Source organism: Pleurotus ostreatus (assembly GCF_014466165.1).
Source record: "Pleurotus ostreatus strain PC9 chromosome Unknown scaffold_1, whole genome shotgun sequence".
Classification (NCBI taxonomy): domain Eukaryota; kingdom Fungi; phylum Basidiomycota; class Agaricomycetes; order Agaricales; family Pleurotaceae; genus Pleurotus; species Pleurotus ostreatus.
Window position 1 is genome coordinate 2,022,801 of NW_023503156.1, and position 22,616 is coordinate 2,045,416.

At 50.8% G+C, this 22,616-nt stretch overlaps 7 protein-coding genes across 7 annotated transcripts; 3 read left to right on the plus strand and 4 right to left on the minus strand.

The window, feature by feature from the left end:
* Positions 1-140: 140 nt before the first annotated feature.
* PC9H_000686 (uncharacterized protein) lies at positions 141-4,056 on the minus strand (the record flags this gene model as incomplete). Its single annotated transcript, XM_036770341.1, has 16 exons — positions 141-365; positions 426-772; positions 823-874; positions 924-1,035; positions 1,082-1,276; positions 1,331-1,845; positions 1,907-2,071; positions 2,123-2,351; positions 2,419-2,614; positions 2,668-2,890; positions 2,941-3,219; positions 3,277-3,463; positions 3,516-3,621; positions 3,676-3,771; positions 3,824-4,000; positions 4,053-4,056. The coding sequence occupies 16 exons, from the start codon at positions 4,054-4,056 to the stop codon at positions 141-143; spliced, it is 3,108 nt and encodes a 1,035-aa protein (XP_036636186.1).
* Positions 4,057-4,289: 233 nt separating this feature from the next.
* On the minus strand, positions 4,290-7,101 carry PC9H_000687 (uncharacterized protein; the record flags this gene model as incomplete). Its single annotated transcript, XM_036770342.1, has 12 exons — positions 4,290-4,664; positions 4,720-4,900; positions 4,956-5,122; positions 5,173-5,487; positions 5,538-5,692; positions 5,750-5,901; positions 5,953-6,028; positions 6,081-6,174; positions 6,227-6,496; positions 6,547-6,782; positions 6,833-6,939; positions 6,992-7,101. The coding sequence occupies 12 exons, from the start codon at positions 7,099-7,101 to the stop codon at positions 4,290-4,292; spliced, it is 2,238 nt and encodes a 745-aa protein (XP_036636187.1).
* Positions 7,102-7,649: 548 nt separating this feature from the next.
* PC9H_000688 (uncharacterized protein) lies at positions 7,650-10,442 on the plus strand (the record flags this gene model as incomplete). Its single annotated transcript, XM_036770343.1, has 16 exons — positions 7,650-7,838; positions 7,890-8,059; positions 8,120-8,149; positions 8,201-8,215; positions 8,264-8,284; positions 8,336-8,580; positions 8,629-8,677; positions 8,732-8,833; positions 8,880-8,978; positions 9,029-9,074; positions 9,124-9,228; positions 9,277-9,368; positions 9,432-9,463; positions 9,533-9,640; positions 9,699-9,782; positions 9,913-10,442. The coding sequence occupies 16 exons, from the start codon at positions 7,650-7,652 to the stop codon at positions 10,440-10,442; spliced, it is 1,917 nt and encodes a 638-aa protein (XP_036636188.1).
* A 204-nt stretch (positions 10,443-10,646) lies between these two features.
* Positions 10,647-12,955, minus strand: PC9H_000689 (uncharacterized protein; the record flags this gene model as incomplete). Its single annotated transcript, XM_036770344.1, has 11 exons — positions 10,647-10,649; positions 10,703-11,038; positions 11,099-11,157; positions 11,226-11,355; positions 11,421-11,951; positions 12,013-12,222; positions 12,284-12,321; positions 12,378-12,408; positions 12,464-12,640; positions 12,711-12,773; positions 12,827-12,955. 11 exons carry the CDS (start codon positions 12,953-12,955, stop codon positions 10,647-10,649), a joined length of 1,707 nt encoding a protein of 568 aa, XP_036636189.1.
* A 260-nt stretch (positions 12,956-13,215) lies between these two features.
* On the plus strand, positions 13,216-14,978 carry PC9H_000690 (uncharacterized protein; the record flags this gene model as incomplete). The annotated part of the gene is made up of 3 exons (XM_036770345.1): positions 13,216-13,733; positions 13,791-14,416; positions 14,470-14,978. 3 exons carry the CDS (start codon positions 13,216-13,218, stop codon positions 14,976-14,978), a joined length of 1,653 nt encoding a protein of 550 aa, XP_036636190.1.
* Positions 14,979-16,082: 1,104 nt separating this feature from the next.
* On the plus strand, positions 16,083-19,720 carry SKN7 (kinase-regulated stress-responsive transcription factor skn7; the record flags this gene model as incomplete). Its single annotated transcript, XM_036770346.1, has 10 exons — positions 16,083-16,340; positions 16,398-16,561; positions 16,622-16,691; positions 16,741-16,839; positions 16,902-16,937; positions 16,995-17,352; positions 17,752-18,935; positions 19,002-19,131; positions 19,194-19,252; positions 19,310-19,720. 10 exons carry the CDS (start codon positions 16,083-16,085, stop codon positions 19,718-19,720), a joined length of 2,769 nt encoding a protein of 922 aa, XP_036636191.1.
* Positions 19,721-21,081: 1,361 nt separating this feature from the next.
* Positions 21,082-22,475, minus strand: PC9H_000692 (uncharacterized protein; the record flags this gene model as incomplete). Its single annotated transcript, XM_036770347.1, has 6 exons — positions 21,082-21,186; positions 21,243-21,609; positions 21,662-22,132; positions 22,180-22,297; positions 22,349-22,400; positions 22,452-22,475. The coding sequence occupies 6 exons, from the start codon at positions 22,473-22,475 to the stop codon at positions 21,082-21,084; spliced, it is 1,137 nt and encodes a 378-aa protein (XP_036636192.1).
* Between the last annotated feature and the right edge of the window lie 141 nt (positions 22,476-22,616).

Sequence of the window (22,616 nt, forward strand, 5' to 3'; positions counted from 1 at the left end):
CAGGAGGCGCTGAACAACGCCGGTAAGTTTCAGGTCCCACATGCATCACATACGGTGGCCTCTCACACAAGTTGATTGCACAATCAAAGCTACTACAGTGAAATATAGAATAGAGGAAAATATACATATGATTGATAACATCAGAACTTAAACTCCTTGCCCTTCTTCCCATCTCGCTCGCGGTCGCGATCCATTTTTTGTTTCTTCTTGGCCATTTCCTTCGCCACCATGTCGGAGAAATCTTCCCTGTTGGGCAGTCCCGCCGACCCTTTCGAATGCTGCTCATACTTCCTACGCAACTCTTCCTCCGAAAGCCCCTCCAGCTCGGAAGCGTCGATGGAGACGTCGATACCGTTAGCCTTGCGCTATTGAAAATGATGACCATCAGATGAGCAGTCAGCGGACTACACGACTTAGCAACGAACCTTGGTTCCACGATCATCACCAAGCACGGGTATTGGAGCGCCAGAAACACCGCTGACATCGTACCCACGTTCACTGCCCATCAAGCCTCGTATGGATGTCTGTTTCTCAGGAACAACTTGGTACAGCGAGCGAGGACCCGACTCAGTAGCTTCGGGAGCGGAGCGGACAGAATTCTTCCGCAGCTCCAAGAAGTCGGGCGTTTCGAGTCCTCCGGCAACAGTGGAGACAACACTGGCCATACCCGACGGTGTCTCCATACCTGAAGGTGTTTGGAGGCCGTCAACGGGAGCTGGTTCGGCGGCTTCCTCTTCCTCCTCTTCCTCTTCACTCTCCTCCTCTTCCTCCTCTACAAGCGGACGTCAGCATGGGTTCGCAGCAAGTTTCATAGTCACATACCTTCTTCAGGCTCAAGCTCTCCCCAAGGATTCTTGTCTACGGGCTCGCCCATCTGGCGCACTGTCAATAATGGCGAACTTCTATAAAATAAAGTAACTCACTCCAGAATCCGTGGCCTTGGGTAGCACACCGAACACATCACCATATAGCGGACGATTATACTCATCTAGCGGTGGTTTACCCCACCCTCCGGGATGGAAGCCCCATTGCGCACTGAGTGTAGATTAGCAACCGGCATCGACTGACGAAGAGTACTTACCCTTCTGGAATTGGTGCATTCAAACCTGGGATGCGTAGTGTTGGGTAACTTGGCGGAGGACCAAATCTCTGCATGCTGATCAACCATGGAGGGGGAGCTAATGGAGGTATTGATAGTGCTTCGACGAGCTCTGGGGATAGATCACCGGGTCTTTTCTCTTTCAGAGAAGTTTCGAACTCTTTTCCTTCGTAGTACCTGTAGTCAAATGAGTCACTTAACAATGCAAGCGACAGATGATATGGTAGCTACATTTCGCCAAAGCCAGTAACCGGAGGCTTTGTTTGAAACTTAAAGAAGGCGTCGTGAAGTTTCTGATAGTCTATGTCGACCTTGCCCATCTTCGGTTGTACCCTCTCGCGCGTCTTGGCCTTTAAGGACATGTTGGCTTCCTTCTCTTTCACGGCATCTCGCATAGTAGCTATCCCAGTATCAGCGATGTACGAGGGTAGTTGGAAAGGGGGCTTTTCTATTCCGCGCTTTCCCTGCAGATAATCTCGTTTTGCGCTCCAATGAATAGGAATAGGAACTGTATTGCGGTAGCTCTTCAGGTGCAGAAGTAGACGCGGGTCAGCGGCCGTCACGTCCGTCCATTCGACAACTTCAGGCTTTTTGACCAGTTGCTTGAGTTCGGCAACGGTCAGACGGGCCATTTTGCGCTTCTTCTTCTTTGAAAGAGGTTTCTTGGCTGTCTCCGAGTCCGCCTCCGATGCCATATCGTCATCCGAGTAGATGATCTCTCCCTTCGTAGGTTCGCTGTCTCTACCCTGTATACGGAGTCGACGATCATGAACTAACAGTACTATGCTTCAAGAGGGGGGAACGCACTGAAGACTCTTCAGAGGGCAGCTGGAAGCGGGCAAACACGTCGGAGAAAGCTTCGAGGGCAGCGTTGGAGACATCCAACTGCTCAGATACGTACTCAATGTTTTGTGAAGCCGTCTCCGACTCCTCCTTTTTCACTTCCGGCTTCACATCTGCAGTGTCGTCACCCTATAGAGCCTTCAATACCATACAGTGATTCGAGAACATGAGATGACATACAGGCTGCTGCGTGGCCTTCTTTTGCTTCGCCTTGAGTCTGCGTAGCTGGTTCTTCGACTTGATTTGCTTCCCGTTTGCTTTCAGGCTGTCGGTGTTGCCGTTCACCGTCGTTACGTCCGTTTGTGCAGCCATGGTAGGAACGGGATGGAGATGGAGGGAGAGTGAGCGTGAGAATATTTCGTCCCAAAGACTCAACTTCAGGATCAGGATTGCGATCACTTGGTCATTACTGCGTCCCGCTGTAAGTAAGCGACAGTATAGCAGATCGATACATAGTGTATAATTGTTAAGTTGACTTCTTTATCATGCTTTCCCTCGCTGGACCGACGCCTATCCACTCGATGGGAACCCCCACAAATCGCTCCATGAACTCAATGTAAGCTCTGCAATTCTCTGGCAATTCTTCGTATGTTCGGGCGGATGAAATGTCGGCTTTCCATCCAGGAAGTGTCTCGTAGGTAACCTCAACTTTGGCAAGGGTGTCAAGATCGGCTAGGATCGACCGTCAACATTGCAAGTACGTCTTGAGTGAGGCAAGAACACACCAGGGAACCCAGGCAACTCTTCACCATCCACTAAGTACTTGACTCCGATCTTGATCTCGCCCAGGTCGTCCAAAACGTCAAGTTTAGTCAAATTCAAAGCGTCGTACCCGTTGATCATGTAAGAGTGCTTCATTACAACAAGGTCAAGCCACCCGCATCGTCTTCGTCGGCCTGTCGTCGTGCCATACTCTCGGCCGACTTCTTGAAGGTGTACACCGATTTCCTGATGAATCGGTCAGCTTTGCAGATCAATAGCGATGGTTTGGTACCTGCATTCAATTGTTCTGTGGGGAATGGACCACCGCCCACACGGGTCGTATACGCTTTCATGACGCCGATGGTCTTCTTGATCAACTTGGGCGGGAGACCAAGTCCAGTGCACACACCACCTATGCCGGTAGATGACGATGTAACGAACGGATAAGTCCCAAAGTCGATGTCCAGCATCAGAGCGTTGGCACCCTCCACTAATACCTGTTTTCCGGAGCCGATGGCCTTGTGGATGTATACGAGACTGTCAACCACAAAGGGCTTTAGGCGTTCTGCAAGTGCCTTTGCAAGCGAGCAATTAGTGTTGATTGAAATGTGCTAATCAAAGTTCTGGATTACCTTGTAACGCAGAATTTCGCCTTCAGTATCGTACTCGAAGTGGCCATAACGTTTGAATCGACCTTCGACGAGCTTTCTGAACTTGGTGGCGAATGTTTCGTGATCGAAAAGGTGGTGAACCCGTAGACCGGATCGTGACGCCTTCCCTGAGTACGCTGGGCCAATACCCTTCTTGGTGGTACCAATGCTGAAGCATGGTTAGCGCAATACCAATGTTTCTAGGTGAATATGTTTTATACCTGGAGCCACCCAACTCCACTTCCTTTAACCCATCGACAATTTGGTGAAAGTCAAACACAAGCGTAGCACGATCCGATACAAACAAGCGGTTGGAGCAGTCCAGTCCTGGAAGAAGGTCTTGTTAACGGCACATCTACGGCTGATAGATACATTTCTTACCTTGTGCTTGCAAATCATCTAATTCTTTAAAGAACGAAGGAATGTGTATCACAACGCCAGATCCAACGATACCGGTGCAGCCAGGGTTTACAAGACCTTGAGATCGTGTCAGTATTTAGCTCGCCCGTTTTGTGCGTGCGATACAGACCGCTGGGCAAGAGATGAAAAGCAAACGACTTCTTCTCTCCATTAATCGGAACCACGATGGTGTGGCCGGCGTTGTTTCCACCAGCACAACGAGCGCATATATCAAACTCTGCGGAAAGAATGTCGACCAGTTTGCCTTTGCCTTCGTCGCCCCATTGCGACCCGAGCACAACTGTGGCTAATAGGGGTTCAATGCACACGGATACGGGAAATCAGGGTTGAAAACATACCCATGGTGATCGTACCCTGTCACTCTGCTGCAAAAGCAAGAGTGCGCGCAAGGACCAACCTCGAAAACAAAAGAACACTCTGATAATGCCGCGTCCGGGAGGAAGGAGTGACTCGGACGAGAAATCGCATGGCATCAATCATGATAAGATCGGGCGCCTAATGTCGTCATCGCAGAAAAATGTAAGTGCTGCTTGAGTATGTACTTCAAAGTCGCATTATATACCAATGTAATTATATCAGAGGATATTCAAGCTTCCTACATGCTCTAGACATTGAAGAGCTTGCCTAGCAAGATCCACGACCTCTTTGTCATCCTCTATGACAGCATGGTGCGTCGAGCCACGCCCACCTGGGCTGACCGCAACAGCCCCACTCCATTCACATATGTGTCGAAGAGTAGAAACAATCCCTGCTTCCACGATATCAGAGCGACTAGGCCCTAACGAAGACGACCTGACGATGGACAAGATACAGCTGGCCGCCGGCCGTCGAATTTCTACTTTATCGTGGGCTAAACAAGAACGTAGCGATTCCAAGAGCATTGGGTGCGACACGATCATGCGCTGGTGGCTTTCGCTGCCGTTGAATAGATTCCCAAGAGTGCATACAGCCTGCGATCAACAAGAGATTGAGTACATCTTATGAATGGATGGGAGAGGTTCGCACCTGTAAGATTACATCTTCCATTGTGGGGTCAGGTGAACTCATACATGCTGTGAGGGATTGCAGCAGCATTTCTGCATCCAGCTCGTGGAAAATGAGCTCGATTCCAGGCTCGTTTTCAGCGATATTTCGTAATATATTGAAAGCTTGCTCTTGTATACCATGATCGGGATCTGCCATTAGCCTGCCAGCAATGAGTTCAGTTCGTTTTGTAGGTGATTGCTTGCTTGGAGGCTCACCGAGTGAGTTCAGACCACTTCAGATAGCCCATAATAGTTTTCTTCGTCTCCAAGGGTGTTCTGAGGAATAGATTTTTAAACGCCCACAATGAACTCAATCGTAATGTTCGGTCTTCTGCACCCAAGACCTGGATGAGGCGGGGCAATAGGCCCTTCTCCATTAAGACCTGGGCGGGTTTAGCAGATAACGGGTGGTTACTTGAGAGTGAAAACGCACCGGGCGGAGAGGGCAAAAATCGTTCAATAGATTGCACACGGCTGCGAGGGCCGCTGACGTTACTCGTCTGTCCTCTTCTTCCTTCTTGAATATTTCGAATACTTGCAAACCCAAGCCGCTGTCCACAAGACTCGTTCGTAGAACTGCGACTGAGCGTGATATCGCCCTCACACACTGGCATGAAGCATAGCGAACACCAACATGCCGATGCGTCATACACGACTGAATCAACGGCAGTAATTCAAATACATCTGCGACCTCACGCCTTATGTTATCGTCGAACAGCGACATGGCAGAGATGGTGGTCAGGGCAGCCTAGACGAAGCCATGAGATGCCAAGTCGAAGGAAAATACAGAAGATCTACCTCTCGCAGCGAAGACAACGACTCAGGTTCATCTTCATCCCACTCAGGCTGCACTTCGGAAGGTGTGATGTCTTTGACTACGGTGGCAAGTTGGTCCAAAGAACCTCTTTCATGGGCAAATTGACAGAGGCGGTAATCGTCGGAAATGAGATTATCTATACATGCACGGGTTGTGTAAGTCAAAACAATAAGAAAGGTGATTCCGCACGGACATAAGATGAAGCAAGCTCTTGAACGCGTTTGCAAGGCTTCTGAGGTCGAGGAGGATATTATTCGGTTTAAAACTGACACGATATTCTGGATATATAGTTCGTCGCTGGCTGAACTATGATTTGTAGGGCTCGCGCGAATAATGTGAGTTGCGCTACGGGCGGGTTTCAACCAGAAATCGACCTGACTGTGATTGTGCACTTACCAGAGGCAAGCAGCTAGTTGAACATCCGTGGAGCGAGATTTGGCAAGAGACAGGACTGAGGATAAGGTTGAAGGCACTGGACTACGAGTAAGCCAGGACCAGATAGCAACTTGTAGCATGTCGCTTACTGTCTCGATCAGAGACTGGCTTCACAAGTAGCGCCGCGATCTTGTCATTGTCCTTTGACAGAGCTGACAATGCGTATAAAGCTGCTTCTTGAAGCTGTGGATTGGCGTAAGGGGGCAATGCCATGTACATGAATCAGGAGACGTACTTTGCTATCCCTGCTGCGAAGCAAGGCAGCCAAGTTTCTGGCAACCCAGCCACCTTGTCTACCTGGTGCATTGGAATTGATAACAGCGGGTTTCTCCCATCCTCTCTTCCCTTTACTTTCTTTAATCCGATCGACGGGTGGTAGCCATTCTGTGATAGCATCACGATGTTCCCCCGTCCTTACAGCGGCAGCAAGCAATTGAGCGATGGAAATGCTAGTTTGCGGCGAGGAGTCCACAAGCATCGGCAAGTAAACATCTAAGTAGTTAGGCTGAAGGATACTGTTAGGTCACAATGAAGACACCAGAAAGTAAGCCGTACGTGAAAGAAGCACTCCAAGGCATCTCTAGCGGCATCCCGAACAGACGATCCCTCAGGGCGCAGCCCCCACTGAGATGGACCAACTACTTCTGCAACGGCGGTTGCAAGCGATCGGAGGCTACGCGAAAAGGCCGACTTGAGACCGTTAGAATCGTGGGGCTGAAGACATGAAATCGCGTGCAGGCAAGCTTCAACTGCTCGGGCGTTTAGCAGACTGTCAAGGGCCTCTTCAGAGCCTTTGCCACCAAATCAGTACTGCTTTGCATAATAAGAACCTACACAATACCGTATGACAAGGACGAGAGAACGTGAGCAGCTTCGATACGGATGTCGTCTTGCGAGCCGCTTGCACGATCAGAGGGTGGCGCGGGCTGATTCAGACATTGGACGAGACTTGAATTCAGTTTAATAGTCGACGTTGAGCACACGACACTATGCCACCCACGTTTGGACGAAATGTTCGTCTCGAGCAAGCGTGATTTTGGCTGAAGGATTGCCAATGACTGTGTTTTTGACTTGTTTCAAAGACGTCAGGTTTACTGACTCGATGGTCATGGCTTCGAGAAGACCAAAGCGGTCGAGGACGAGGTGGAGGTGGAGAGCAGGAGAGAAGCAGTACCGAGGATATACACCGGTCCGGCAACAACCTTAACAGCGCAATTCCTTATACTGCAATAGTCCGTTGTGCATCTTTACCCCGTCCGTGATCCCTGCTCCTGACGACGAAAGTGGAACGTACCTTGCCAGCACCACTCTAAGAACAAAGTGGGCCAATTCAGACACAAAGTTCAAGGATGGAAGTGTTGGGGTTTGGAAGATCAGAGGTATATTTGTATAGAAGCGGCGAATCTAGTACAAGCACTCGCAGGCCATAATAAACAGCATCTCATCTTCTTGCAGCATAGACCGCAGGCCGTAATGATGGCGAAGCATCGGGGAGGCCGCGATACTTACAAGCAAGGAGGTAGACCGTACTCGGCAAATTGTTAGCCAACCGGCAGTCGCGCTCCGGCATCTATACAGCTTCATCATCATTACTCAGTACTGCGCGTCCGTCACGGACTTTGGCCATTCCCACTTTCTCCACTCCTTATCGACAAATAATGGCCACCGAATTGCCTAGCAGCCAGAATCCCAATGATGCCGCGCTGAAGGCGGCAATGAAGGGCTTTGACCATCTGTTCTCCAATGACATTGTTGGTGCTAGAAAGGAATTTGCAGCAGACCATACTCCATTTCATTGGATGGGGTTAGGTGCATGCGCCTTCTTGCAAGCGGCGTTGGGCATGGAAGTGAGCAATATCGTTTACCTGGTACACATCTAGGCTACAGCTGTATTCTAGGCATCTCTCATGGCCGAGGCTACCCACTGCTTAACCAAAGCAGAGGCCGAATCCAAGACCTTGCTGAGATCGGCGGGGAGCTCATCTTCTTCAAGATTTCCACAGGGAACTGAATGGGAAATACTGAATGCTGATGCCGTCGTGTTACTTGGTCTCACTCATGCCTTAAGGTATGTCTATGCTGACTTGGCGTTCTCTGGCCCCTGACCTCTTGGCAATTACCCAAATAGTGAATCCTACATGGGTTATCTGCAATGCTTGTAAGCCTCTTGCTTGCAGACCGTTATGATGTGCTGACATATGCGCCCAAGGTATTCGCTAAACAGGTACCGTCACCCACTCTAAACTCCTGTGTCTTCTAATATGTTTCCCAGCGCGCATGGAAAGTTTACCAAGTATGTCAAGAAATAGACGCTATACCGTTGCCTCGCTAACTATCTCACCAGATTATACAAGACTGTTTTCCCAACCGGACTGGATCATTACTCAACACCTGCTACAACCCCCGCAATATCTCGAAATGCCTCGAATCCTAATCTTGCAGTCCCAACACAACGGTCTAGCTTCTTTGGGCGGTGGGCGCGTCCTGTTGGCTCGTTGCTGAGTGTTCCTTCGTCTCCATCTGCCGCCGGCGCGAGTCTGCCCTTGGACGGCCCAGTCGAGGAGTTGATCGTCTCTGGCACGGCTTTCGGTTGGTTAAAAACTTCCCTCTCTATGCGGATTCTAAAAGTTCACGAAGGCTACGGTCTTTTCAATCTTGTATTTTCGCTTCTTCCCAAGAAGATTCAGTGCGTATATTTAGCACTCCTTCCTTGAAATGAGCTTGCTGACCATCATTGAAGGAGTGTTGTTGGGTTCTTTGGCTTCAAACACGATCGAAAGCTGGCTCTCCAGGCTTTGGCCGTGGCAGCTGCGAAGTCAGACGTTCATTCAGTCTTTGCTGGGTCAGTCCCAGTATCATGGTGCTGAACCCTGGCTGACCGCCATCAGTTTAGTGCTGATGACGTATTACGGCGTCGTCTTGTTAATGTCAGGTTATCAAGCCGATGAAGCCCACATCGTCAAGCAATATCGGGCAATAGTTGGCAAGTGAGTGGCTTTCAATTATGCGCCACCATTACCTGATGTACCATATCAAGGATCGAATCCAAATACCCAACCGGGGCTCTGTGGATCTTGAATCGAGTGCGTCATAACCCTATAATTGCGACACCACCTTACACAGATCGTGTAGGCTAAGATTCTCCGTATGACCCACGACCCCCAAGCTGCAATCCATGTGTTACAAGAGGGATTGGGACCCGATCGAGAGTTTTCTTTCGTACAGGCTGATACATTGGTGCCGTTCTACCATGTCTAGCCTGATCCTGTTCTGACGGGGATCAAGCTTGTATTTGAATTAGCCTGGACACTTCTAAGTCAACGCCGTTATCAAGAGGCCGCTGATATGTTCATCAAGTTGACTGAACTAAACAGCTGGTAAGATCCAAGTTATGGATCGCGGTACGGCCAACTCTAACTCTGGACCTGGTACATTCTTAGGAGTCAAGCTACTTACTACTTCATCGCTGCTGGTATGGTTCACGTTGTCTTCGAGCAGGTCTCCTCTTGTTCATAAATCGAAGGTTGCTATGTTTCGCTAGGAAATCGCGCTAAAGCGCAGTCCCTTTTCGACGCAATACCTGACCTGGTCAATCAGAGGAAGATTAACGGAAAGGATCTCCCTACCGAAGTCCTGATCAAGAAGAAGCGTACGCTATCCGGATTTCGTATTGGTGTTACTCACTGATGCTCATCTACGCTGTATAGTCGAATTTTATAAAGCCAAACAGGCCCGACGAGGCGGTCCTGTCGAGTCTTTCGTTGACGCTATTGCCATCAGTCCTGCAGAAGGTAAGCTGACCTTTGAATGACTGTCATCAAATTGGTATCTCGGAACTAACGTTGTACCGTCTTAGAACTTGGTATATGTGAGGAGTTCCGCCCATCAACCCTCCGTTGTTACTGAATACGTATATCTTAGTTTGGAACAATCATGCTCGCATTGAGAACGACATCGCACATGCCCACATCCTTGAATGGGCTTCTCTATCTCCACCCGTCTCTATTGACAGTCCACACATCCAAACCAACGTCGAAGTCAAGGGCACAGCTGTGGACCTTGATACGCCCGATGAACTCGCTCTCCGATCCCTTCTACTAGGTGTTACCCATCGTACGGTTCAGGAATTTAAGTCGGCCCGCGAATTTCTCGTCGACGCGCATGGCAGACGCAACGAAATGATAATAAGCACATGGATTCCCGGGGTCGCCATGTTCGAGCTAGCCGTTTTGGATCTGAAGGAACTCGAAGCTAGGGAGAAGGTTGATACAGAGGACCCCGCGGTGTTGCGTAGCGCATGGAGCACGGCCTTGGATAGCGCTATTGTCAAGTTGGATCAAGCGTATGCTTTGGCGCCTACGAACGTCGACTTGTCATCAAGACTGGACACCCGAATCGCAATGTTGCGAGATGAAATAGGGCTCAAAAGGGAGAAGCTTGGACTACATTAATTTCGCATACTACGTACACGACATACACGGTGATAATAGACATAGCATGTTTAGCTTTCGAAACGAGATATAGACTACACGGTACAGAGCTATTCTACAAATTGAGGCAAAAGTTCGGCGTGAGCGAAGACAGCACAAAGCATGTGCGAGAAAGCATGGATTAGTCGTAGCGAATAACAGCGAGTCATGAGAACGAGAAAGTCGTCACTGGTCAGGAACGTGTTGCGTCCAGTATACATTCACCTTCGACATTTACTTACCATCTTGTTCAGAAATAAGATTGTATGTCCCCGAACAACGGCGATAATCCCGGCAACGTTCTTCATCGTTCTGGAAGCCCCACCGGGATTGTGAATCGTGGACAATTCCCGGCCGGGGACATTGAGAGGGGGTGAAATTGCCATAGAAGTACTTCTCTGTGCTGAACCTTGCGAATTGCATATGCATGCATCTATTTGAGTGCCTGGTCTAGACAAAGTGGAGTGGGGTTCTTTGCCAGAGAGGGTGATGGCAGGCGCCGAATCCAATGGGCCAAGGGAGGGTGCCTTGGTCAAAGCAGGCAAAACCTGCATAGCCTTGAGGTGGACAAGATACTTCTATCGACCAATTATTCTCAGCTAATTATTCTCGTGAGAGGAAACGAGGTCTCAGCCTACCTCGAGGATCATCAATATGCCTTCCTTGCCGAAAGGTTTACAAAGTACATCGTTCATCCCTTGTGTGTAAAGTTGCCAGTTTGGGACAGATTAATGTTGGAGAACGCAAGGAACGAACATTACATACCTGATGTATAGTAAACTTGGACATCGCTCTGTTGTGAGTTACTGGTCATTGATATTATTGGAGTCATCGAGTCGAACTCCCGAATACGACAAGTGGCAGATATGCCGTCGAGCCTCGGCATCATGATATCCTAGGGTGCAGTATGAGACTTCGACCGAAGACGCCGTGGACCCCAGAAAATACTGGTACACGCACCATGAATACAAGATCATAAATTGCAGTGTTCATTTTATGAACCGCAGCAACCCCATCTGTTGCAACGTCGATGGTACATCCAAATATCCGCAACAGGCGTGAGCTCAGTTTCTGGATAACGGCATCGTCATCGACAAGAAGCACACGAGGTGATATTGCCCATACGGGCTGTACCAACCCGTGTTTCGAGCATGTGCGACTCTTTGGAATGATCAACGGCGATGTGGGGTTGAGTTGAAGCGAAAGGTTGCCGATCAGGGAGTCTGAGGTGGCCGTCGAGCCAGCGGAGTCAGCGGAAGACAGTTTGGGCCTGACGTCGAGGAGATTTCGATGGAAAAAGGAGATGGCGGCGAGGACTTCTGTTATGCTGGGCCTTGCCCGCGGATTGTCAATCCAACACCGCTGTATAAAGCACCAATGGGCATCTGATACGTTATGGATCGGTCTTTCAGGGCGGATACGATTGATGAGGCACAGAAGGACTTGGACATCAGATTTGAAGTTGTGGTATGGAATGCAGCCCGATAGTACCTATTATGCCACACAAATCGTTAGTCCGCGGAATGATTTTGTTTCAAAGCATGCTGCAAACCTGATGCATGACACTCCCGAATGAATACACATCAGAGAAGAAGGTGACGGAAGGAACTGCATCGATACGATAGAGTTCAGGCGCGGTCCATCTTATGTTTCCGTGGATCGAAGAGGTGTAATACGAAGTTCCCTGGAATTCTGCAATGATCGTAGAAAGTCCGAAGTCACTTAGGCAGGCGACGCCATTCTTCGATATGAGAATGTTGGCCTATATTTTTACACACACTAACGTTAAGCCAAGAAATATGAGCTTGATGAGAAGAGCTTACCCCGGTGAGGTCGCCATGGATAATATCGAGACTATGTACTACCCCAGAGTCGAGGCATCAGATCTCAGAAGTTGAAGACTGTGGAGCTACTTACAATAGTGCAAGCCGGTTGCGATATCGCACAACTAGATGTACCAGAATAAACGGATGAAATCACAGCAGTAGTGACATGGGTCTCACCAGCTTAAACCTGGTTGCTAGCGTTAGTTCTTCGGTAAGGAACTTGTTAAGATTGCCATTCTCCATCCAGGGGGATACCATAGAAACATAAGGGCCATAATCAGAGACGACGCCGAAGAGCGGTACAATGTTCGGATGTTGCAGTTCCTTCCAGACCCGTAGTTCGCGTCGCAGCCGCTGCCATAGGGGGTAATGTGTATTCACAACGCAGTCCAGACGCACAACGTTGCGAGAGAAGGATTTTCACCTTATCCACCTTGGACCTCGCATCTTCTTGACAAGTCTGAGGGCGGAGAACCTTGATGGCAACCTGATCATATAACGCGTGAATGACGGCGCGATCGCACCACTACATCACCTCACCTTTAGTGTCTCACCGCCCTTGTCCCAGCTACCAATCCAAACATCTGAAAAGCCGCCATGAGCCGCTGGGTACTGATCCTGTCGACTGACGTGCCCAGTGAGGTCGCAAGGTATTGAACTGTCGGCCATGTTCATGCATAAGCTAGTATCGATGAAAAAGCAGTAGGTTGGGAGCGGCTACACTCAAGGACCCTTCGACCTCAACCAAGCTGTTCAGGACCCCAAAATTCTTCCGAATAATCTCCTAGGCGAACGGCGCTCGATTTCGGAAGTAAACCAGTGACAATCGCCGGTGTGGCAGTGCCCATGTTTGGCATACCCTTTCGAACCAACTAGGCGCTCTACCAGGAATAGCAGTGCGCAGATGTCACTGCGCACAAACGACCTTCATGACCACGCTACAACCGTCTGCTCACAATCCGTTTCGCTCTAATCAACAGACGCCAGCGAATACAGGATCTCAGGTCCCTTCATCGCCGCCTCCGCCACCGTTCACTGATTCACCATCGACTGCACCAAGTGCATCCGCAGTCTCGGGTACAGCTCCACAAAGCAACGGACACGCCTCCGATCCTCCTGCAGAGTCGTCTCAATCGAATGCTAGACAACAGAATCCAGATGCAGATGACTTTGGCTTAGACACAGAGCTTCCACCGGCGTACACTCCGGCGGCGGACACGTATCATGGAGAAGCTACGATCGAGTATGGTCCAATACGGCCTTTCCAGAGGCCTCCTCCTGCTCCGCGTATCCAACCACACCTAGTCCCACAGCCAACTGGACAATCCGTTGCCTCATCCACTAGTTGGGCTCAAACACCAAGCGTCACAAGCACTCCGTCACGGCGCGCTAGGGGGCCTATATCATTACTCTCTGATCTAGCGGGCGAGTTAGAGCGGCAGTTAACGTTAACTGCTCGGGAGATAAGCCGACCAACTACGTACCGACAAACTGGATACTCTAGTACACCCCCGTTACAGCCGTCACATACTGGCCGATCATGGAATGCATACCCAGGCCAACAGCAATCGTTCCAGCGCCCGAGTTATGCACCAGTGACTCCCAACCATACAGGTTATAGACCCCCTCCGCCTCCCCGACACCCCTCAGAACAACTTCATGCGCGATCTGTTTCTTCCCCCGCTACATCACCAACTCTTCACCCTCCTCCTCCACCTGAGGCTGCGACTTCAGATTTTGCTCGCGATTTCTACGCCGCTGGTTCGGACGTCTCAGTGGTAACTGAACCGACGGGAAACGTAAATATTAACGCGTCCCATTCAACGCCTAATTTACAATCGCCCCCGGGGGCGTACCCGCCACCGCCTGGACCACCTCCCGGACGATCTGGTTTATACCCCCCACCATCGGGTCCCCCGCCTGGCTCACCAAGCCAGTATGCCCCCCCTTCCGGCCCACCTCCGCCGCTTCCACAGAGGCCTCGCACGACGTCCCCGACGCCTGGCTCATCATCGGGGAGTGGATCTCGCCCAAATGATGGGCGTCCCACGCAAGTGCCTACACCAGGGCATCCTTTAATGCGCGACGGCAAAGTCCTCGTGTATCCCAACGGCTACGTTTGCGACAAATGTAAGCTAACATTTTGACCTCGAAAGATTTTACTCTGACTATTACGTACCTAGGTAACAACACGGGGTTCAAACATTCTGACCCTCTAAATCCATGTAAGAAATGCTGGCAGAAATTTGCCAAACTATTTTCAGGGCCGTTGACTTGGGCGTCGTGGGGTGCTGACGAGGGCACCAATGATTCGACGCTGCGTCGCTCAGCGACGTCGGCTGTACCGCGGCTAAAGAGGAATACGACTCACAGTACCACTCTTCAGCGACCTCTCCCTAATTTCACATCGCCACGCGCACGGTCTTCCTACCCAGAACCCCAAGGCCCATCGATGTCTAGCGGTGGCCCATACATCAATGCCCCACAGAACATCGTACCTGCACAAGTATACTCCACCTTCCCATCATCATCCCATCATCAAGGGAACACCCTCGCAGTACTTCCCGGCGACCCACGAATAGGTGGACAACTTTGTTGGAATTGTTCCGGAAGGGGATTGAAGAGTGTTCTCGGAGGCTTGCTGGGTGAAGAAGAATGCTTCGTGTGTAAAGGTGTCGGAAGAGTGTTTTGATGTGGCGGTTGTCGATTTCTCGTCTGTGATGATGCACTGTTAATTTAACCGTTTTCGTTCGGCGTTGACAGATTGGCCGCAGTTGGCCCTCTTTCCTCGAGGATATTTGTTGTTTTGCGCGGGTGAGTTGGCTTTAGGGATCGTGGTAAGTACCGCGTATTGCAGACGCGTGATTTTGTGGGACATAACAACCGAGTGTCCACACGTCAAGAGCCCAGAGCCTGGACGCCGCGTGGTCTTAGCCTTCATTGTCTCCGCGTTCTTGAGGGCGGACTACGGTTGGAGAAGTCGCAGGATGTCGTACAGTGTCTCGAACAACAGACTCCATGTAAGGGCAACTACTCGGAGATGGCATGTCGATGGGCGATTGATAAGGTGGGCAGCCAATGACAAGGCGGAGTTACTCATAGAGGAGCGGCGGTGCAAGTTTACGGACCGTTCTCGTAAATGAACGGACGGTGGGGGATGGTCCTGTGTCAAAAAGATCCCAAGCCACAAGGTTCTTACGATTGCCAGCGATATGGCCGTACTGATACTGGGGACGGAAGATCGCCAACATTACGACCGTGTGTTTGAATTGGGCCTTTTATAGGAGAGTTTCATAAGGAAGAATGTTCGCCGTTTCGTGTAGTGAAAGATGCCGGTGAAGTGACGGAACAACAAGTTAGGCGAGAGCAGTGACTATACAGCTACATAGGCTGGCAGTAGATAAAATAACATATAGAGATTGTGGTCGTCGCAGAGGGTGTTATGATTTACTTCTGACATGGATGAACCATTGCCGGTGATCGTGGGCCATGTGGGCGGTCTGGGCTGGTCTGGACGAGATCTGGCTCGGCAGAGGCGGCAGGGGTTTGGAGGACCCCGGAGGAGGGAGATGAGCTGGAGGTGTAGCGCAGCGACGAGAATGGATGGAATAAAATAGAAAGCTGTGTGGAGAAGGTGTACGTTATATGGCATGAGTATGAGAGTGGAAGGAGGCGCGGAGACAGGGGCTGAGAGACACAAGGAAGATGCCGAGAAGCGGGATGTGATATTTAGGATCGACCTGAAAGCTGCACTGGACCGCGCTCATCTTGCCGCCTCTCATTTTCTAATCAATAAATGGACCAGGCTGGACAATACACCAACAGGCACACGAATCTCTTCCACTCATCTCATCTCCCCCCGCCGTCCGCCCTCCAGCTCCCTCCCCCCTCCTCCTACACCCTGCCACCCTTATCCAATCTCTCGCCCCCAGCAGCAAGGTTCCCCCCGCAGCCCCCGCCTCCTCGTACCTCCCACCTACCCACATACTCAAGCTCGGGCACTGTGCTTCCACCCCTGCCCTCGCCCGCTGGTTCCCTGAACTCGTGGCCAAATGTGCATAGGACATCTAGTTCGCGTGACGACATGCATCCCTCACAGTTCCATTCACAGCTTAACAGACAGGAGCAACGCCTTGACTCGGCAGTAAAGCGCGAGTCCTCACAAGCCCAGCAACACACCATGCCTCCCCCAGATCACAAGGATCCAGAGTCCGGCGCAGGAGCCGGCGAGGATGGCATGCCAACTACCAGTGATTTTGTCAAGAAACTGTACAAGTGAGTCTCACAGCCGTGTTCTCCCGCCGGCAGCTATCTCTAACGCCCACCGCCCGCCAGAATGCTGGAGGATCAGTCTTTCCAACATGTAGTATCATGGGGCCCACAGGGCGATTGTTTCGTGGTCAAGGTATTTTACCCTCCGTTCATAATGCTCCCACCGCCGACACCCAGCTCAGGACATGAACGAATTCACGAAATCCATACTACCACGAATGTTCAAGCATTCCAACTTCGCTAGCTTTGTTCGGCAGCTAAACAAGTACGATTTCCACAAGGTAAGCCGCTCACTGCGCTATCACCTGGCCTATCACCTGAGATCGTCCCATAATTGCCCTAGGTGAAAAACACAGATGACAATCAATTTGGCGAGCATGTGGGTTATTTCCCCGCTAACACCAAACGTCAGCCGCTGACAGAGTCCGCTATTCAGAGCTGGATGTTCCGACATCCCGACTTTCATGCCAATCGCCGCGATGCGCTCGAGAATATCAAGAGAAAGGTCCCAACACAGCGGAAACAAACTAATCCTTCTACCAACCGACCGCTATCGTCCACCTCTCCGGGGCCTTATCCTGGTGCCTCCTCCGCTACCCAGCACCAGGTCGAGTCTCTTCAAGGACAAGTGGAACGCCTAACTCAGTCTCAGGACGAGATGGCGTCCCGAATACGAAATCTCGAGCGCAACTACCAGGATGTACTAGTGGAAATGGTCACATTCCAGAGGAACATGGCCCAGCAGGACAGCCTTATGCAAAACCTCATTCAATACTTTTTGCAAATCGAGAATGGTGAGTAAAAGGCCTTCTAAATGGCTTTCAGCCCTCGCCATCCCGTGCAATTCTCTCCCCTCGCCATTAGAACATAAAGTCGTTGTAGTTACAGTTGCCTTCCTGCACTATACCTGTATGATCTTGTAGTATTAGTCTTACCCCCCGCCCGCTCTTAGGACACGATAGTCTTACTCGCAATCCGTTTCATTGCTCCAGCAAAATTACGTTGTGCTGACGATTTTTTCTGCTTTTTTTTTCTATAATCCCCTGCAACTCGAATCCCAACCGCTCTGTCTCCCACACGTCTAAACCATTCGTTCCTTCGCATTCCATTGGGTCTCCGTGTGACCTCCCCAACCCTCCACGGCAATAAACTACTCGAAACACGTTCCTGGGCGTTCACCAACACCAACACAGGCAAATCGAAAAATGCAGCACGCATCGGTGCGAGCAACGATCCTACTGGCACGGTATCCGATCAGAACCCCTTCCTCCCCACTCAAGAAGCCCAACGAATGATGGGTGCCTACCCAGAGTCCGATGTCGCTCGAGCGACACTCGTACAAATGAGTCAGATCTCGAAACGCGCGGAGGTAGCAGGGCTTTCTTTTGGTGCAGACGGAGGGTTGATGGCTTCAAATAACAATGGCAACGGATCGACCAGGGGACGAGGCATGGATAGACCTTCGTCGAGAATCTGGGCCGCCGCGGCTAATGCCGGATTAACGAGGTTTGATGGCCCAGGCGAGGGTAGCTCCAGCTCTGGAAAGCCGCCGCCCATTATGACCAGGCAGGAGGCGCTGGCCCAGATCGGCGAGTTGCAGGCGCAACGTAGTCGACCTGGCGGAAGTGGAGGCGGAGGCGACCAACGGGCCTTTGGGTCGTTCAATATGGGCGCGTCGACGTCGACGTCGAATATGTTCAACACCTCTTCCCCTGAAGAAGACAGCATGGATGAAGAAGTCGTTATGCCTTCGCAATCGACTACGGACCTCCGGGCGGCCGAAGAGAGTCCTCCCAGTCGGTCCAGTACAGCGAGTGCTTCTCGGTCTACTGGGATACCTATCATTGGCGCGTGGGGTCCTGGCCAGACGCCTGACGGCAACGAAACAAGCCCTGGATCACACCAAGGCCTGCAGGTGTATACTGTGGGTCACTTAATGCCAAAGAGCAATGTCGAGGACACGAACGGGAATTGGTCTTTTGATGCCAACAGCCTCTCCATGCTCTCCGGATTCCCTGGACTAATACCCCAGGGCCCAGGGCAGGCTGGAACGCAGGGCCAAGATGGAGACAACCCGGGTGGCTTTGGATCTGAACGGGCGTACACGGACTCCGCTGGTACCAGTCCAGGAAGTTCCTCAAGCCAAACGGCGTCTTCCCCAGGGTCCAGCAAGAAGCAGAAGCTCACTGTCAGACGTTCGACGTTCGTTCCAGGATGGGCCGTGCCTCCCCGTGTTCTACTCGTCGACGACGATGCTGTTAGTCGTAAACTCAGCAGTAAGTTCCTGCAGGTGTTTGGCTGCACCATCGACGTTGCTATGGACGGCGTCGCGGCGGTGAACAAAATGAATTTAGAGAAGTATGATCTAGTTCTAATGGTACGTTCCTCGGCACGGTGTTTTGTTATGACAGTTGGTGATTTGACTTCGAATGATTTCTCCTAGGACATTGTAATGCCGAAGCTGGATGGGGTGTCTGCGACCTCCCTCATTCGCAAATTCGACCATATGACACCTATTATATCAATGACCAGTAATTCAAAGCCCAACGATATAATGACATACTATTCCTCCGGTATTCAACGTCTTTACTTCTTTTCTCTCGAATTCCAGAACTAACGCGCTTGCTATTGATAGGCATGAATGATATTCTACCGAAACCCTTCACTAAGGAAGGTCTATTAGACATGCTCGAGGTTCGTCCCTGTTTTACACAATCCGTGAGAGACAGCGAGACCCACGATCACCTTTAGAAACATCTTATGCACCTCAAGGTCATTCAACAAATGGCCCGTATCCCTCGTTCGCTAGGCATACCTCCTCTCTCGGATACTGGCTTCGAACAAGCACTAACGTCGCAAGCTGCTGTCATGTCGGCTCCCAGCAATGACGGTAGCGCCACCGACAACACCCTCAACAACGTCGGCTTCTCTGGCATTGGCGAGGATGATGGACGGTTGAATCCCCTTGCCGGGATGGGCCTGACCGATGAGCAGTATAACGCGATCCTGCAGAATCTCGTTAACGGAGAAAGCTTCTCCGGCGCCATCGGCTTGAACCTTGGTATGTCCATGGGCGAATCCAGCGGAGGAGAAAAGCGTTCGCTGGACGACCCCAGCGATTCACGAGCAGGCAAACGAAGTCGCTTCGAAGTCGTGGAATAAACTCCACCTTCTTCGAATCGCGCTTTGGACCCTTCGGATCATAGGCCTAGGCCCAAGCATGGGGTGCCTCAGGCTTCTTGCTTTGTATTTTCCACAGGCAGACGCTTCCTATGCAATTCTCTTTGGTCTTTTTTCACATACCCTGTACTGGCGTTGGAACGGACCCACCAACTGACTGCTAGTTTCAATGTATCAATATACCTTGTATGTGTAATTTGATTATGTACTAGATCTCAACGTAGAAGAAGACCTCAGATTTCAATTATTCTTGAATCTTCGGTGATTCAGGTTGATCAGTCAACGCCCGTTTTGGGTACAGCAGTGTGATGGAAGGCATAATCGCGTGGTCGTATCAAAGAACTCATTCTCACACATGTTGTTCGGTTGAGGCGTTCACATGTCCTAACATAACATAAGAGCTTCCTTGCCTTGGGCTAATAATGTACGAATTGCAAGGGAATCATTACCTTTTCCAGGCTAAGCCACAACTCAGCGCTCCGCTTGTCAATGTTATCTGTCAGCTATGTGGAGACCAAAACACTTTTCACTGTGCAGCGGGGTTATCTACTTCCCAGATGATCGGCGATAATGCGCTCTCCCCGAAGACTAATCAACTTTCTCATAACAACAGTCACAGACGTGGAGAACGCACGAGAGAAGAGGTTTTCAAAATGAACATCGATATATTCCAAACTATTTATATCTAGACAATTACTTGATGGAAGGAGCATACGACTCTAGCTGTAACGGCTGCAATGTACTATTGCAAACACGTTAGTAGAGCGGATAAAAGTAGTACATCTCTCACTAACTACTTCACACTGCTGGCCATCCTGCAGACCCCATCCGTGCATCAGCAACTCGGGTGACGTGAGTTCCATGAGGCTATGAGGAGAGAGCACAGAAGTATACTGGAGCGGACTATTGGTGACGCTCCCTACGGCCGGAACAAAGAAACAGGCATCAACTAATTCACACTTACTTTTCTGACAATCGCGCGCGTAGAACTATCATGATTACGAAAAGGAAAAGACCAACCGTGGTACATGGATATGAAAGTAATACGTACTTCCCAAGTAGAATGGGGAGAAGGAAGTGGCTCCGTACCTAAATATTGGGTCCACCTCCTGACCACAGCAGCACGCGAGAGATGATGAGTATAGAGACAACAGGCGCAGAATGAATTGGATGAATTGGGACGGACTGAAAAGTCGCTTCGCCACCACCAAGTCCCTTATCCACCCATAACGTTCGTCAACATTAGTCGGTTGAGTTAACTTGCATGGCGTAGATATGTCGAAGAAGTGCATCGAAAAGCAACCGCATTAAAGATGGACGGTAAGTTCGAACTGGGAAAGACGTCAGAGAAAGTCCTCAGCTCTAGCCCTCTTCTTCCCTTTGGACTCTTCCAATGGTTGATTTGTCTTTGGGGTGAAGTACTTTGGGTGATAGGCACGACGTTCTTCCTGGAAATAACGGATGTTCAGGAGTTGTGGCATGCTGAGGAAGGGGATACACGTACTGGAGAGAAGTTGGCATCAGAATACTTGAGACTTGTGGCTTTCTTGAAAGGCGGGATAGTTTGTTCGAGCGCCGGATTGGGTAATGTAGGCCCGTTGGGCGGCGGAGCAGATTGTACATTATTTGACATCTGTTGCGGGTTAGGTGTCGCACCTGATGAACTGGGCGTGGCAGACGGTGGTGGAGGAGATGCTTGTTGGGAGCTAGCTGCAGGTACGAAAGTTGGCGGAGGGCCAACACCGTGCGGAGGAGGGAATGGTGGGCGCATACCAGGCCCTGGTGGCAGGAATGGGGGGGCTCCAGGAGGAAGCATTCCTGGAGGAGGCATGCCTGGGAAGCCAGGTGGCATTGGAAATCCAGGAGGGGGTCTATGAGACAATGAGCACTAATGGCTGGAATAGCGAAATCAGATAGACTGACCCAGGTGGCATCCCAGGCGGCATCCCCATACCAGGCATCGGAGGGAAGGGTGGGCCTCCAGGCATACCTGGGGGGTGGAAGAATGGGGGAGGCATTCCAGGCATTCCAGGCATAGGGGGGTGCCCAGGGATAATTGGGGCTGGCACAGGAGCGGCCGAGTACGCTTGCGGTGGTGCGCCATAAACAGCACCAGGGTCAGCGGCAGACGCAGACGGTTTTCCATCGGTAGCGCTACCCATTAAGGCTTTATGGGCTTCGAGTTGCGCCCTTAGTTCTTCTTCAGAAAGAGGTCGGCTCTCAACCTTTTGTCGCTTCACCGGGGGTTGCGAGATGGATCCCGCTGCCAGTCCCAACTCAATCTCCTTGCGACGCTTGTAATCCGCCACATCCGGGGCAGGAATCCCCTCCATGCCGAAAATCTCCACTTCGTACCCATCTCTGCCCGGCAACGCGTTGTCGATGCGCGGGAGGCTATACGATGTCAGATCCACGCCCTCGAATGCTGTATGGTCACTTACTTTTCGGGCTCTAACTTATGAACTTGCTGGATGTGAACGGCCAAGCCGCCGGCGGTGTTGAGGCGTCGAGGACACATTCCACATTTGAAATGCTTGGCCTTCTGATGCTGCATCAAGACTACATGCCTCTCAGCGCCAGCTCAACTACGATGGGGAGGGCTTATCATACCTTTCTCGTCTTCGAACTCCCGTTCGCAATACCAGCACCATGGCCGGATAATCTACAGGATATGGTAAGTAAGGGTTACCTGGATACGGGTGCGTATTCTCACTTGCTTATTCTTCTTCTTTGCCATTCTGGTCGATGCACTGGAGAGGATGCACAGAAAAAGATGGCACTGAGTCAAGAACAGGCGTGTGAATTTGAGAAAGGTCACAAGAAATAGGAGACAATTTAGGAGACCCCTTTGTTCAAAGTCAAAACCAGGACATAGGCA